We start from the raw sequence: 17,019 nt of genomic DNA, 5'->3' as shown, positions 1-17,019 counted from the left end.
GAATCTGGTATTCGTGACTACTGTGATTTGCATTTCTTTGAGTCTCAATGTTTTCTTAGGATTTCCTCTTGTCCCTGGTGTGACACCTATAGTAAAGAGCTGATAGCAGAAACTAAAGCCTTTAGTTTCTCAGACTCCGCTTTTGATGATTATTAGGATTTTTTTTGTTTAAACAGTTGTTTTGTTTTGAGAAATGTAACCGGTATGGGTACTCAGTTATTGGTTTTGTTTTATGTTTCGTTTGAAGTATCGCCTTAATACTTGATTTGTTTTAAGTATCGTTTGATACTTAGTTTGTTTTAAGTATCATTTGATACTTGGTTTGTTTTAAGTATCATTTGATACTTGGTTTTGTTTTCTGCTTTGTTTTAAGTATCACTTTGATACTTGGTTTGTTTTATGTATCGTTTAATACTTGGTTTTGTTTTATATTTTGTTTTAAGTATCTTTGAATACTTGGTTTGTTTTACCAAAGAGTATCGCTTGATATCTTTGATTAGCTTCGTTCATGCCAGACGTGAACAAAGATTTGTGTATTTAAAGACCACCTGATTCCACGATGGAAAAGGCAGACTTAGACAGACAGTATTTCAATATACTTGGTTGAACGGTTACTTTTTTGTTCCTCAGTACACCCTCAAAGCCTCCTTTAGTTCTCAGCTCTCGCCTCCTCTCTGGAAGAGCAGGCCACCTACCAACTATCGTCTCTATTACCGATAATGTGACTAGCACCTTGTGAACACGTTACAAGGAGTCTTGATACATCCAGAGCAGTAGAGTGTGAATAGCTCATACTTAAGAAAAAGGCGGCTAATGGTGTGTTTTGGGGTATGTAACGTGTTTGCAAGGTGCTAATCACGTTATTGGTAATAGATACGATAATTAGCAGGTGGCTTGCTCTTCTAGAGAGGAGGCGAGAGCTGAGAACTAAAGGAGGCTTCGAGTGTGTACTGAGGAATACAGAAGTAACCATTCAACCAAGTATATTGAAATACTGTCTGTCGAACGTCTGTCGAACACTGCCTTTTCCTTTGTGAAATCAGGCGGTTTTTAAATACACAAATCTGTTCATGTCTAGTATGAACAAAACTAATCAAAGGTATCAATCAATACACTTTGGTAAAACTAATTAAGTATCAAGCAATACTTAACACAAAATATAAATCAAAACCAAGTATCAAAGCGATACTTAAAACAAAACATAAAATAAAACCAATAACCGAGTACCCGTACCGGTTACAAGGTATGTCCTATGTATCCAGAAATATGGACTGCACCTAGACACAATGTGTCTGTACAAATTCATCTGGATTGGGAGTTTATATTAAGAGCGTCTGGAGCATCTGACGCATAGGATATACAGGACGCAGGTATTTATTGTAGCTGATATAAGCAAGGATATATCTATGTCTTTCTATAAATCTTGTATACTATTTGGGGTACCTTCTGTGAGCATCTCAAAGAGGCAATATGATATTAAAAATTAGCTAAAATTTGTTATTTAAATAATAAAAATTAAGGGCCTGTTCAGGACACAGTTATAAAAAAAATGGTGTTTTTCCTGAAAATAGTTTTAAAGCCATTTTTAAAAAATAGTTTTTTTTCAGAAAAAATAGTGTTTAGCAATTGTTTTTCTTTTTTTTTCCAGCTGATATATGTAAGCAAAATACACCCTAAATAATAAGTATAAATTTTTTAAACCTAAAGTCTGGCACCCTGTATTGTCAAAATAACTGCTTTTATAAAATGTCCTCACTGTATACACACTTGTAGCTTGGTATAATTCTCTTAAATTATATATACTGAACCTTTCCCTGAACCAAATTTTTACTTCAAACTTCTTCAAGATTGAAATGCTGAAATTTGTCGCAGTTGGATTGTATCAGATTATTAGTCAAATTTATCGTACATAGGTGTCAATATTGATTTGTAAATTGCTCTTCAAATAATCAGAATATTTCAAAAAACATTATTGAGATATTCACTTGAATTATTATCACTCTTATAAAGGTTGTATTAGTCATTTCATTAACTTAGTTTTCATATTTCCCTTATACCCTAATCTCCTACCTATTTTACAAAAAAATACCATAAATAAAATGCCACTCTATTAAAGAAAAGGTCAATTTTATAGGTGTACTCAATAGGCCTCTATTTATTTTTTAATAAAAGAGCAGAAAAATAGCATAAAAGTGAAAAAAATGCTATCTTTCTTACCGGCCGAACAGGGCCTAAGACATTTCTATCATGAGTTAAAATTTACGCACAATTGGATAAGTTTTACAATAGTCATTATTTGAAAATGATATTTGTAAAACTCATGCAAAATGACTTTACTACTTTGAATCCTGAAAAGTATATATAATTATGTATTTACCAAGCTGTTTAGTGCAAATTGTTTATTTTAAATTTATATATCACTGTACAAAGATTTCCTACTTAGGTGAAAGGATATACTAGAAGTACTCTAGTATTAGGCAGAGACAATCTGCATAGACTCAGACTTGCCTAGACAAGCATGATCTATTTTGGAGATGGAGCTATGTCTAAGAAGGTTCAAAGAGTTACTCGTTTCATTTATAACTCTTAGAAGTAAGGTAAAGTAAAATAGAATTGTAAAAACAATATTATATTGTTAAGATTTTTTCTCCATTGCTTGATGATATCTAAAAGCCAAGAAGGCACTGCGATATCTATATTCTGCATCTGAGTGTTCATGTACAATGTTTATCTTTTATATAAATTATGTACCTTCTTCACTATAACTTGCACTGTCAGGTATTCTCCTCAAGTGCAAGCACTAGAAGACCCTAAAAACCATCACACTCTCTTCAGTAATTACTAATTTAACAATTGGAAAATATACTGTTTCCAATAGTATTTTTCTCTGATCTTTGAAGTTATTGGACTTATGGCCTAGTTCTTAAGTTGAACTGTGTTGGCCCCAATTGGCTTCTTTATTAATGAAATGATCAGTTTCATCTGTGGATCGTGTCTGCAAGAGTAGTCATAAATACAACCTTCTTAGATCGCCGACTATAAACCTCCATAACTTCTGATCCAACCAATATATATCCTCCAAATGACTTCATCTTAATTCGCAAAATACCATTTTACCAGATTGGCAAATATTCCCTCAGTCCACAACTCCTAGTTGATTTAGGTAATGGGGCTTTAGCTGTTGTCCAGTATTGGGAATAATTTTTGTAACTACCTTACATCCCGTAACCTAGTTGTAACACCCTTGAAGTCCATTGGCCTTTTTAGTATTGTTACCTAAGAGTTCTTAATACTTCTTAATTATTGTAGGGTAGATGTGAATGTATTGGTTCTTTGTAAAGATTCTCTAATATTCAATATTATGTCTTTGTATAACATCCCATTACTTATGGCCTATACTAAAGATGTCCTATCTTTGAAGTCTATCAGCCCTCTGAGTAGTTGACAGATCTATTCCATTCTACTTCCCAGACCTAGCTAAAGGTATCTCATATATCCTATGAACAGGATCTAGTCAGTCAGATGATAGTAACATATACGGTATTATTCTGAAACCTTAAATTCTGTAACATCATAGTCACAGGATACAACTAAGACAGATATGTATAATAATGTGGGGGCACTATTTTTAGGAATACCAGGATCAGATACCTAGCAACTACTCTAAGTAGGGTAATCCCACCCAGAAGTGGAATCTCAGGTCTCCAACACCCCTCTTCAGCCCCCTTATGGGACCTACACATCATCATATATACATATCTCAGTTGCGTAGCCCAATGGAAATATCACATGATATCTTTCTGAAGATCACCTGTTCAACTCCTGTTGTCATCCAAGTTATTTCTGGTATTGTGTTATTTTCTACCAATACTACTTGCAAGTGTAAGGCTCCCTGTATGATAGTCGAGGACCTCTGACTAAAGCGTTAAGATTGTATCCTATAGAAGTACTTCTTCTCTATATGAGAAAAATCACTGGATAGAAATCTGGCAGCTAGATCAGAAGATATTAAGCTTCAAAGTCGGCAACCTAAGAAGGTTATATATACAACTGTACAGAGTTGCCGACCGAGGAATTATCTGCCAATCCAGTAAACTGGCTTCCTTCAAATTATTTGGAAGTTATCCAGAAAACATCTATTAGTTGGTTCCAAAGTTATGGAGGTTAAAGGTTAGGCAACCTAGGAAGGTTGAAATTGTAACTTCCACTACAGATATAACCTGCAGATGAAACTGATCCTTTTATCGATAAGGGAGACAATTGGGGCCAACTTAGTTCAACTTAAAAAGTAGGCCATAAGTTTAATAACTCTAAAGATCAGATAATAACTGTTGGGAACAGTATAGTTCCTAGTTAGTAATACAGAAATTACTAAAGAGGATGTGGTGGTTTTCAGGGTCTCCAACTGTTCGCATATTTGAAGAATACCCGACATCGTGAATTATAAGCAGAGAGGTACATAGTTTGTATAATAGATAGATGTAGTCCGCAAACACTCAGACATGGAATATAAATATCAAAGTACCTCACAAGCTTTTAGACATTATCAAGCAATGGAGAAGAGACTTTAACAATATAATATTGTTTTTACGATTCTATTTTACTTTCCCTTACTCTTAATAGTCATAAACAAAACAAGTATAGTTCGAGCCATCCTAGACAATCTCTGTCTACAGAAACAAATCTTGGTTGACTTAGACAACTCTGATTCTATACAGGTTGTCTCCACCTAACACATATAAGAAGGCCAGAGTGGGGTATTGGAGACCAGAGATTCCAATTCCAAGTAGGATTATCCTACTTAGAGTGGTTCCTGAGTATCAGATCCCAGTACTTCTGATATCTAGATACTTTTCTGATACCTTTTACCATAAGCTTACATTCTTGATATAAGGTGATTTTTTTACTAATATATCTTCTAGTAGGTTCTTCAACTGATATTCTACTTCTGGCAAATTTCATACCAATTCCATTCAGCCTGTTTATGGAGCATAATAATCTAGTTCTATTTATCTCATAATGTTTCTCAGTATCTGGCTTTATAACAATTTTACTTACAAGTATTTTTTTTGTTTTATAATTTTTGAAGTGATATTTGATTTCATAATAGAATTAGAGGAATTGGGTGAATGAGTAACACAGGAGTTGGATACATTATTTATTGCTGTTCTATTCTATCTGACTTAGATGCAATAATATGGATGATATGGCCAGGAGGGGTGAGTTCTACCTAGCGGAGTAAGAACTTGTATTACTAGGCCTGAAATACCCCTGTACCTGAGTTTTCTTTTCTTTTTTTGTTAAATCTATGGTTTATTTGCACCTAAGTACAGGAAAATCCATGGTATCAACCCTGAGTTATGACCTAAAAACTTATATAATAAAAGAAAACTCCCCTACACCTTTACATAACAATTTAGCAATAAAATTTTATCAATGCACTCCCTCTTACTCATTACCAAACAATTTAGTAAATCATGATACTTAACCTGCATTTCTAGTAAAAGGAAAAACCCCCATCCGTACAGGGAAATTTATCCTACTTTCCAACATATAAGTCACAAAACACTTCAACAAAGCCTATGCTCATTTCCCTTTCTTCCATATTCCCGACTCTAGGGCCATGTTGAATACCTCTGATAGATGACCTTGCCTCGCTTCTACTAGCTTAGGACATCTAACTATATGCTCCAGGGTCTTGGATTCCTCGTGGCATCTGCTGCAGAGTGGATCCCTGTCCTGGTTTGACCAATCCATATGTGCATTTAAGTAACTCTTGTGTGCCCTCATCTGGTGTATCCTTCCAGCATGGAACTTGGAAAGTGTCATAAAACTCCAACAGTCTCTAACAGGGGGCCTAAACTTGTAGTAGCCAGGGTATGTGTCCTCCACCCACTCCGTCCATATGTCCTTTTATACCTTGTCCTTGGCCTTGACACAGAGCTCCACATCTTGTGAAATGACCTGGACAAGTTTTGATGGTTTAAGTGGTATCCTGTTTCCCAGAAATAGTGTTGCAGCCTTAGCTGCAAACTCATCCATCAGCAAACATACTTGTTGAGTGGTTGAGGCTGTTGACATCCAAACTTTGGGTCTCATGCCACCTCTATTTGTGTCAAATGCCCATCTCCTGTTGGTGACCAACCTCAAATCGCTCTTCATCAGAAAGCTCGTCAGGAGCATGGCAGTTGCTATGTTATTTTCTGGTATCGCCGTAAGCAGTCTGATTCTGGCCATCCTCTTATTCTGTTCCACGTATAGAGCCATTGGTGCCAAACAGGCCTCCGCCAACAGTACCGTACCCCTGTACCCGAGTACATCTTTGAATTTGTATCACTTAGGAAAAAGTTACTTATTAACTACTATCCCAGATCCTGAAGGAACCTGGAGTCACATAAAATTTTATTCTATCTCAATTGTCCGCGTAGTAACCTAATTACAGTAATTTTAAGCTCCTTGTTTTTTTTCTTCCCTCCGCACTGCCGCCTATCAAAATTGAAATGCGTTTTTCTCATCTCGGCGAAAAAAAAAAGACCTATGTGTAGGTTTTGAAGAAGAAAAAAGCCAGGCTCATGTTATTATTATCTATAATATCATAAGTTACCTGTACTCGAGTATATCTTGCATCTCGTATAGTCTAGTCTAGTGAATTGGTTTGGCTTCCTGGTGGGTGGGCTTGAAGTTCCATAATCTCACTCGATGGTCGCTTGACAACCCCAACTCCTTGTTGCAACAGGTCCAGTCTGACACTTCCCCTTGGCCTTGGCTCTTCCCCCAGATTGACCTTTCTCACCCCGGGGCTAACTTTTCACTTCTCCTCTTCCCACCGTGCCTGGCCTGTTTTGCCGTGTCACGTTCTCAAATTTCCCCTTAAATTCCCTTTCTCTTACTCCTTCCGGCCGCCATCCAGCTACCCTCCCTCCTTTCTCATCCTGCCCTGATCCTATATTCCTTCACCTCCGTATTGCACAATTATGAAGACATCCGATATTCTCTACCTGCTTGCTCATCCTAATCAATTGAGGGCGATAATTCAATGGTAAACCTTCTACTCCTACCCAATCTCACCCCCCGTACTTTCTTGGATCCTGTTTTGGCTTCTCCCCCACTGGGCATACGTAAGCTAAACTTTTCTTCCCAAAATTTTCTAGGAAAGTCTGGCACAACCCACTCCACCAGCGGAAGATTGAGAACGAGTCTCTCACCCTGCGAAGATGTTTTGAGTTCTTGGATCTCACATCGCGGTCTTTCAGTGCTGTTATTCAAGAGCTGTGCCCTGAGCTTTGCGTCTCGGTGACACTCTTCTACCTTATCCTTCGTGGTCTCGACACCATCGAGGATGACATGACCATTCCACTAGAAATTAAGGAGCCCCTTTTGCGCTCTTTTGACAAAGTTCTCGACAAAGAGGGGTGGACTTTTGACGGTAATGGGCCCAAGGAGAAGGATAAGCAGCTCCTTGTGGAGTTCAGCAATGTGATTACGGAGTTTGCCCTATTGTCCGAGAGCCATCGGGCGATTATTAAGGACATTACCAAGAAGATGGGGAACGGGATGGCCGACTACGCTAACAATGCCGAGCATAATGTTAACGGAGTCAACACAATCGCTGATTACGACCTGTACTGTCATTACGTTGCCGGTCTAGTTGGCGACGGGTTGACACGCCTTTTCGTTGACACCGGGAAAGCCAACCCGGCTCTCCTCGAACGACCTCATCTAATCAACTCGATGGGTCTTTTTCTTCAAAAGACCAACATTATTCGTGATTACAGGGAGGATCTCGACGATAAGCGACGATTCTGGCCCAAGGAGATCTGGACGAAGCATATTGAAAAATATGAGGAATTGCACTTACCGGAGAACGAGGAGGCGGCATTGAATTGTATCTCTGAGATGTGTTTGAATTCCCTTCAACATGTTGATGAGTGTTTATTTTATCTTGCTGGAATCAAAGATCAGAGCGTGTTCAATTTTACCGCTATCCCTCAGGTGATGGCAATTGCTACCTTGGCCTTGGTGTTCCGGAATAAGGATGTCTTCCACAAGAACGTGAAAATCCCTAAGGGTGAGGCCTGCGAGCTCATGATTGAGGCCGGAAATCTGCGATCTACTTGTGATATCTTCCGGAAATATATGAAGATCATTCACAAGAAGAACACCCCCAAAGATCCCAACTTCCTTAATATCAGCGTCACTATTGGCAAGGTTTGTTTTGCTCTTTTGGTGAGGTCTGGTTGCTGTTGCTTATTGTGGATATAGGTTGAGCAATTCATTGAGACCATCTTCCCAACTGCGGTTGAGCCCAGGGTTGTTGCACAGCGTGCGCAGATGCGAGCTACGGGCGAGACGCCAGAGCAAGCGGCGGCAGCGAAGAAGGAGATGATGTTCTTGATCTGTGCCATTGTTGCGACCTTGAGTGTAATTTCTGGAGTAATGGTAAGCCTATACGCGGGTACCCTATTTCCCTAAAATGTGCTGATTGGGATTCAAGATCTTCGCTGCATGGTTAATGGGAGCCCGGTTCGACATTGCTTTCCAGGAACTCCGGAAGGGCAACTTCGGACCCCCAGGGTACAATCCGGTTGCTGATGCTCGGCACGGCGAGCTCTAATCCATTCACTCCAATCTATTCTGGTATACTACCTTTTTAATCGCGTCAGGATATCTCCCGAAAGCTGGTGAAATGATAGAGGCGTTATGCATACTTCCTTGTGAACCATTTGACGTTCGATTTGTTCTTTTTTCAAACGCGGCGACTCTTCCTCCGCGATGTCAATTGGTGATGTATACCACTTCTTTTTCCTTCCCTTCCCTTTTTGTTTATAATGCTACGGGTTTCCTTTTTCTTTACTTTACAGCAATCTGGGGGGCAGGAGATGCCGGGCCAGGCGCTGCGTTTTGTTTGATTTACCCCCCTGTCCCGTCATATGTGCCGTCTACAGTTAGGTCGGGTTGAATGAATGAATTGGGGTGTTTGATGATAATATCTGAGATAATAGTTGTTCTGTTTTGTTCGGTCATTTTTGTCAATATGTCATGCGATGTGATGATATTCATGATGCATAGCACATATGTCAAATTACAACCTAGCATTTTTCACTTGCTGCGGTTGTGCCAAAAATGTGCTTATATTGATGTGTGATTTCTCGGCGACGAGGATTGGTCTTTTGGATGGACTGTATCGAGGTCCGTTTGGGGTCCGGTTGAAGCACTACATAAGGCACTCGTGTAGATGGGAAGTGTGTTGATGGCGGCGGCGGAGGGAGGTCCACCAGTAGTACTCAGCAGTAGCAGTAGTAGCAGAAGCAGAAGCGGATGAATTAATGAGTGAAAATTCGATGCTATGATACCCGAGTATAAAGCGTGATCGCACCCCTTAATAACTGCATCGAGTGGAGATGAGATATCCGCCGTACCACACATACCGACCTTACTAGGAATGCTGTAACTTCATGATACTTCCCAAGTTCTAGGCTAGCAAAGTAGGCCAAATGAGAGCGAACAAGAGCTACCTCGATACACGGACGGACTAGTCAAATCAGGATCAAGACCCATAATGTGATCGTTGAAGGAGGGAGCCCTAGACCTCCCACCAAATTATCTCAGACTACCTAGCTCTAACGGGTAGTATCGGCAGAACCAAGCCAGGGTTCCCAAGAATTTAACTGGAAGAACAGCAAGCTGCAAGGGAGGAAGGAAATTGTTGAGGAAATTTCCTTTTCCCCTTCCTCCCTTCCTTCCTGCTCATAAGATTAATTTTGCCGTACTAGCACAGTATAGGTGGAGATTTGTCCTCCTTATAAGGGACCATGGATGAGAGCCGATGAGTTATGATTCGCTGGCTGATCCCAATAATGTTATCATTGAATCCTATTTGTTTGACCATTCCAGGGTGCTTGGCATGGATATATTCCTGTATTTGGGTGCATTTCAGCCAAAACCAGTAAACTTCCCGGTTTACCACAAATTAAGCCGTGCAAATATAATTCTTAACGATCCGTAAGTGATAGAGTACGGTAGCATATGGTCCTCTTGAAATGTATTTTTTTAATTTAAGAGAAAAAAATTTGTATAGAAATATAGCTCACCTTGAATGTTGTTGTACCCACCAGCAACTTGTTAAATACCTCGAAGAACACAGCCTGTTATTGACGAATTTGTTGATGATAACTTAGATATATTTTATAAATTTAATGTTGTATAGACTTGATAAGAATAACCGGGCGCAACAGAGATCAAGATAAGGATTCTTAAGAGAAAAGCAGTTGACAAAGGTTAAAACTTGTGTAAATTTTTGCATAATTTTCATTTGTTTCCGTATGATATAAACTTTTTTTTTTTTGTAAAATCCTCATGTCCAAGCCAAGTCTTAACATATTATTCTTGTAAAATTTTCTTATTCTACATAGAATGGTGTGGGTAAAGATACTTATTGTTTATCCTGCATTCCTGATTTTTCTACTCTGTTTTGTTGTTGAGATATATTTTTGCAAAATGAGATTGGTTGCTATCATCCTGAAACTTAAAGTGCCTCTAACTGATTTTCCCCGAACAGCACCCAAATTTTTATGAACAATTCCACTCTATGGACTTGACGAGGTAAAAAATAAAAAAAATTCGCAAGGATCGCTTGACACTTCGTGAGCCTGCGAAATAGCCTTTACGAGCTCATGGCGCTATCGTAGACTGTCTCCGGGGAACACAATACTTGTATCATACCTCGTATCATACTCGAGTACTAGAACTGGCTACGGCAGTAGGGCCCCCTCCGCGGCCTAAAGGGTTTCGAAAAGGGAGATTTTCCTCTATTAACGGAGGCCAGTAATCATACAAATGCTTTTTTATAAAGAATTCCCGTAGCAACCTTCATCCTTCCACCTTATCATAACCCCCTATATACCAAACCATATCAAACCGAACTACACAACCCATCTAAACAAACCAATAAGGACAATGCAAAACATAAGGACATGAAGGAAATCCTTGTTTTGTTTAGAACCCCATACCCAGATGCTAACATCAGATTTTGGAGAGAAGAAACCCTGGGGAACAATTTATGGGGACGAAAGGAAAAACAAAGGAAAAGAGAAATACAAGCAAATGGATGATGGAATGCGGCATGGGGTAGGTAGGTAGGTGGGTGGGTTTTATGAATTGCACAATAATAGGAGGTAGGTAGTGTAAGTAGGTAAAGCTCGGGGTGTATCGCAAGTGCTATAAGTCAAATAGAGGAAAAGAGCCTTTATGAGTACCAATGGGAAGGAAGAAAGGAAGAAAGCGAAGAGGAGCCTTTATAAAACACATGGTAAAAAAAGAAAAGACAAAAATAACAGCGCCCCCAATCACCAGACCATTGCGGGTGATAATTGATTTTGGATAGATGGATGAAAAGGAAATAGGTAAAAAAGAAAAGAAAAGAAAAAGGTGGAGAAACAAGAACCTTCTTATATCACTTAAAATCTTCGACCACTACTAGAATTGAATCCCCAGTCGCTTCGTCCGCCAGCTGAGAGCTCTCTTCTGAAGCCACTGCCGCGTTGGAAGGAGGATCCACTATTGCCGCCACCGCGCTGGGGTGCTGGGTCCTGGCCGAAACTGCTTCTATCAAGGGAGCGGTCACGGGGCATGGGGTTCTGGCTGCTAAACCTCTCGCCGCTGTTACCGCGATCGAAGGGTTGGTCCCTTCGGGCGAATCCGATGCCACTGTTGCCGCGGCCGCGGGGCTGGTTCCTTCGATCGAAGGATTGGTTTCGGTTGCCGCCGAATGCCTGCCTGCCTGTATCCCAGGGTTGGTTGCGGCCGTGTCCAGACGCAGATCCCCGTTCTCGTTCAGCGGAGACAGCTCTCCTGGTGATTTGTTGACTGTCAATTTTGAGAAGCTATGATATTTTTAGTTAGGAGACGATTAAGGAATAGGAGTTGATAGAACACACTTCTACTAAGCCCTCGGCGAAAGCTTCACGAGCTCTATTATCGGCTAAAAAGTTATTGCCCCGCAAGTTTCTCTCAGAAAGACTGCGGAAGGCATGGCCAAGTAACTAAAACCTCGTTAGTGGGAATCTACGGAGGACACTAAGGGAGTACATACTCTATCGAGGCACATTCTGAACTCATTCGTCTTCTTCACGGCTGGCGGGGGTACTTGGAAAGGTAGCCAACCGTCGATTTCCACAATGGTGCCACTAGACTCCAGCTTCCCACCAAAAAGGATAGCCATGAGGGGTCTAGCTTCAGTGACAGTCCGCAAAAGAAGGGTTCCACCGTCATTGCTTTTTGCTTTCGTTGTGAAGGTTACAAGGGTCCCGAAAGGCATGCCGGAGTCGCTCCTATTGGTATAGTGGACAGATGTTGGATGAATCATAGAAAAGTTCTCGTTCGGCGTACGCAATCCTTTGCCCCCGGAAGCAACGGCAATATTGGGGTACATTCCCGCAAGTGTGAGCGCCTTAATGAGCGGGACATGATCCGAGTACTGATTTGAAGAGGGATGCCCAATTTCGGATCGGTTCCTCTCGTACCTGCGTACATGTGGTATTATGTTTGCCTTAACCAGAAGCTCTTCGATCTGGAGAGTGGTTGCGTCCAAAGTCCTCAGTGCACCCCGATGAAGGAAGTTCTCTTCAGCAAAGCGGTGGGCTGCGTGCATCCCATCACGATCACGAATCGACCGCCATTCACGGAAGGCGTTTATCAATGCCATGTGATCACTACCAGTGTCTCTGACGAAAGAATTCCTTACACGGTTGGCCTCTGCCCTGCGCTCGGGGGGGGCGACAAATATATCGCGAACGCCAGATGAGGATCCCAAAATCATTATTGGATCTAAACAACGGAAGATGACAGCAAGGAGGATCATCTTGCCAAGAGCAGGTTCAACGGGCCTACCAAAGTCAGTGAAACAAGTTCCCATAAGTCGATCAGCATAACTCACATAGTTGCAAGGACGCGTCCGAGAGGAGTTAATCCTTCATTTTCTGTGAGAGCACCTAACAAACGAAGCTGGGCCAACGAGGCTTCTATCGCATTGCGTGACGGGGGTTCGATAGCCTCCGACAAAAACTGGGCGACCGAATCCTTAAACCCTTGAGCCTTGATATCCAAGCAAATTTCTTGAAGGTCCGATCGAAGCATTTCCGGAAGCCCAGTGCCACGTAAGGAATCAGATCGTGATTTGCTAAATAAGGCATAGTAATTTCCGTTTTGGACACGGCCCGCTCTGCCAGCACGCTGCTTCGAATTTGATTTACTGATCCAGGTACACACAAGCTGGGTAATTCTCCGTGCTTGCTCATATTGTTTCTCTCGCAACTTTCCACTGTCCACGACATACCTGACGTCAGGAATAGTGACGGAGGTTTCTGCAATATTGGTCGAAAGAATGACCTTCCGACGACCCTCTAGTACGTCCTCAAATACTTCATTCTGATTCGGAATGGAAGAGTGGAGCATACTGAGCTTAAATTTTGATTCATCCCTGAAATCGACCCCTAAAGGCCTTTGCGTTCGAAGGACCTCATCCACTGCTTGTATCTCCTCAAGCCCAGGTAAGAAGATCAAGATAGCGCCATGATCGCTGATTTGGGTGATATGTGCTACGGTAAGTGCGATAAGTCCAATAGGGACGAGGGCGTCTTCCTTCTCGCTAGAAACTACGGCTTGGCCGTCAGAACCAAGTTTGATTTCCTGTTTCCAATTAATTGTGGCGTCAATAGCGCCATCTTCTTCCATTTCGCCTCGAGCAGATGTAGCCCTTGACGGAACTCTTGATGGAACTCGGGAGACGTCTCTAGATATTGATTGCTCCACATCAAGATACAGGCGAGTATCTTCATCGCGAAGTAGGGAAAGCTGGTGGGGTGAATATGTATTACGCAAAGCGTCCTGGATTTCTTCCAGATAGACCTCCTTTACTGGGAATGTACGCCCCGGCACGCTCAGATTAGGGCATGGGACAAGCCTGCCATCGGCGGTCTTGTACTGGAAGTAACTTGCGAAAAGTTCCGTGTCCATGGTAGCACTCATTAATACCACCTTCACCTCCGGCAACCCTCTCTTCATTCTGTCATGCATGACTCGTTTAAGAATAATTAGTAGAAAATCGATAAGTATATCGCGTTCGTGGACCTCGTCGATAACAAGATGCGTGATTCCGTCCAAGGCTTCATCTGCAGAGTTGCGAAGTTGTTGCAGCAATATACCCGTAGTGCAGTAGGTGACACTGCCACCTGGAATAGGTAATTTGGAATCAAATCGAACTTGGTAACCAATAGATTTCTGAAGCGGCTCGTTTCGCTCTACAGCTACTCGCGCAGCTACGGAGGTGGCAGCGATACGTCTAGGCTGGGTGCAGATAATATTGCAGTTCGCACCCGTCCCATTTTTGATCGCCTCCTCCAACAAAATTTGAGGCACCTGGGCTAAAAAGGAGTAAGTAAAAAGCATTGAATCTAAATCGTATTAGGGACGATAACTTACTAGTTTTTCCACTACCAGTTGCACCTACAATAATACTCACAGCATTATTGTTGACAATATCCAAAACTTTCGCCCGATACTGATTCATTGGCAGTTCCTCACGCTTACTCCTCAAAGTCTCCAATTTAGGATCATTCAGATACTCTTCATATGATTCCAGTAGTTTCTTGCTCTTTACCCCGACAAAGGCCGGGTCCAGTGCCTTGCGAGGTCCGAAACGCGAAGAATTCCGCGCTTGCTCCTGCTCCATCCAGTCCTCTTCATCTTGACTTGGGGGCATGCCGATACGCCTCACAGCGTGCAACGTGTCCGTCATGGTACTTATACAGTCCCCATCGATGTTAATCCATGAAGGGAGCAATGGTTTTAGGAGTTCTCCGTTTCCAAGCCTAAGAGCTTCTATAAATTTCGGAAATAACTCGGGGCGTATCTGCTTCAATGCAATTGCGCCCGTAAGGAATGCCGCAGTCTCGGCGTACTTCTTACCGACAAACTCCACAGGTTCTCCAAGAGGCTCCTCATTAAGCATCATCTGGGCTCTAAATGCTCCCCCTGAGCCCCTCCTTCCAGAGGTTTGTTTGAGCTCAACATCATAGCGCGCTTGCCTGTCGAACACCTTGAAGAATTCGAAAAATTTTCGGGCGTTTCGGCTATTGATACTCGATATATCCTTCAGTATGATTGTAGAGCCTCCTTGTTTGGAGTGAAATTCTTCAGCCTGTCGTTTGAACTCCACGCAGGCAACAATTTCGGCATTTTTGAGCTCGGACGCACGAGCTGTGGCTAGAATATTTTGCTGTGGAAATCCCACAGTGACCTCAAACAACCCCTTTCGAGGGCCCGGTCCCTTGGTCTCCCGAACATTGACCGTTGGTACAGCATCAAATCTTGCGCAATAATCGTAGATGTCCATCTTGGCATCGACTTCATCACTCAGCAACTCTTTGTCATGAACCCCTGCGCTCTCTGTATTATTAACAATCCCCTGAAGCATGCCATTCTGATGGAGTTTCAGAACCAGGTGTCGACACGCCGACTTCTCAGCTATTTTCTTTACTTCATGTCAACAATTGGAACCCTGCCTGACCGCGAAAGAATGGTACATCATACCTTATTCTTGGCATCACCACAAGCTTCTATCTTTGTCCGATCCGGGAGGGTGGCGATAACAGTGCACCGGTATATGCCGCCCTTGTGCGAGGCGAAAGAGGACTTAGCCGCAATTCCCTTGTAATCCCATAGAAACGTTTTCGGGTTTGTAAATAGAGTTTCAGGGGCACTCTTGTAATCATCAGGTTGTGGTTGCTCAAAGTTTTTGGTTAACCAAATGTCATCCACGATTTCGGTCTTAAGGCTCGGTCCGCGCATGGGTTGCGCTTGTCGTCCGCGTTTTGACGGGGGTGATCGACCGTCTCTGGAGGTCTCCCGGTACCCAACGCCACTCCGGCCTTTGTTTGCCCCTTTGCCGAAAGGATTTTTAATCTCTGCGCTCCTTCCCCTCTGCGATCCGTGTGACATGGGTTGCTGTCCTGCTCCACCTTTAGATCTCCAATCCCGCGACAAATCTCTAACTGGGTTGACTGGCCCGAGCCCATCGTACTGTGTCCATGCTTCCTCCTGTGCAGCGTGGGCGGACGCCCAGCGGTCCTGGCTACCGGGCACTGAAGTCCTATTCAAAGAGGGACGCCATGTGCTTGATAACGAGTGTGTGGCCAAGCCCTTGCCCGGAGATTGATGCTGCATTATCAGTCGCAAATGTGAAAGCTACAAGTTTGGCGGTAGTGTTAGCGGTTTAATAATCTTCTGAAAGTGAATAAGCAAAATAGCGTGCAATAAAGGAAGATATAAAGGTAGGGGTATATGCCAAAGGACAAAATAAAGGGAGAGTTTTAGTATCAGGTGTAGAGTGCAAGACACCGAGAAGAAAAAACAAGAAAGAACCGGGGGTGGTAATAGATGATGGTAGGGGCGTGGGTGTAGACCTACCGAGAAACGCCTCATGTCGCGATAGAACTGGAGCCCCAATTGAACCTCTGTATTTTCAGCCGCCTGCCTATGACAAAATACTTGTTGGAATAACTGTGGATAAGAGGAATTGTGGGCAACAGAGGATTCTCAGCACAGCTGGGAGGTGTAAAGTAGAGAGTGGGAGAGTGTTGTAAAGGTTTGCCGGAATATTTCCTATCGTCTCCAAAAAATTTTCTCTTCTCTTTCTGCCATGAGTAAGTTAGCGCTGCCCTAGCCCTTTGCCGGGTCTTGGCAGCGGCGACAGCCGCATGTGTTAAAAGCCCCTCTTATGTGAAAAAGCTTCATAGTTATCCCATTGGGCCACGATCTTACCAAAATTAATCACTTCAATCCCTTTAATACCCCACTGCATTGGCATATCGCAAATCTATTATAATATCTAACTAAAGTTTAACATACATGGGGTATGTTTCGGGCACACCTTCCGTCATAAGATCAAGGACACACAGGTTAGGCCAAACCAGGTCGTTATCTGTGGTGAAAATGGCTAGTCAAAGTAGTCTATCGTATTAT

At 42.2% G+C, this 17,019-nt stretch overlaps 2 protein-coding genes; one reads left to right on the top strand and one right to left on the bottom strand.

The window, feature by feature from the left end:
* Nucleotides 1-6,974: 6,974 nt before the first annotated feature.
* On the top strand, nt 6,975-8,614 carry GSTUM_00004443001 (uncharacterized protein; the record flags this gene model as incomplete). The annotated part of the gene is made up of 4 exons (XM_002835881.1): nt 6,975-7,039; nt 7,152-8,208; nt 8,263-8,439; nt 8,495-8,614. The coding sequence occupies 4 exons, from the start codon at nt 6,975-6,977 to the stop codon at nt 8,612-8,614; spliced, it is 1,419 nt and encodes a 472-aa protein (XP_002835927.1).
* Nucleotides 8,615-10,792: 2,178 nt separating this feature from the next.
* GSTUM_00004442001 (uncharacterized protein) lies at nt 10,793-16,369 on the bottom strand. XM_002835880.2 has 8 exons: nt 15,589-16,369; nt 14,479-15,529; nt 13,875-14,420; nt 13,627-13,634; nt 12,935-13,458; nt 12,092-12,884; nt 11,937-12,041; nt 10,793-11,882 (listed from the first exon to the last, which is right to left on the bottom strand). Exons 1-8 carry the CDS (start codon nt 15,844-15,846, stop codon nt 11,457-11,459), a joined length of 3,711 nt encoding a protein of 1,236 aa, XP_002835926.1. The 5' UTR covers nt 15,847-16,369; the 3' UTR covers nt 10,793-11,456.
* Between the last annotated feature and the right edge of the window lie 650 nt (nt 16,370-17,019).

This window comes from Tuber melanosporum (assembly GCF_000151645.1).
Source record: "Tuber melanosporum whole genome shotgun sequence assembly, scaffold_12, strain Mel28".
Taxonomy (NCBI): Eukaryota; Fungi; Ascomycota; class Pezizomycetes; order Pezizales; family Tuberaceae; genus Tuber; species Tuber melanosporum.
Note: the sequence above shows the minus strand (reverse complement) of the source record. Positions and strands in the feature narration are given on the sequence as shown.

Bases quoted from the DNA above. Each gene is read 5' to 3' on its own strand.
- GSTUM_00004442001 (XM_002835880.2), bottom strand. From the start codon at position 15,846: ATGCGCGGACCGAGCCTTAAGACCGAAATCGTGGATGACATTTGGTTA. The intron at 15,530-15,588 runs GTATGATGTACC...CATGAAGTAAAG, and splicing joins GTGGTGATGCCAAGAATAAG to AAAATAGCTGAGAAGTCGGC. The intron at 12,885-12,934 runs GTGAGTTATGCT...TGACTTTGGTAG, and splicing joins GGACGCGTCCTTGCAACTAT to GCCCGTTGAACCTGCTCTTG.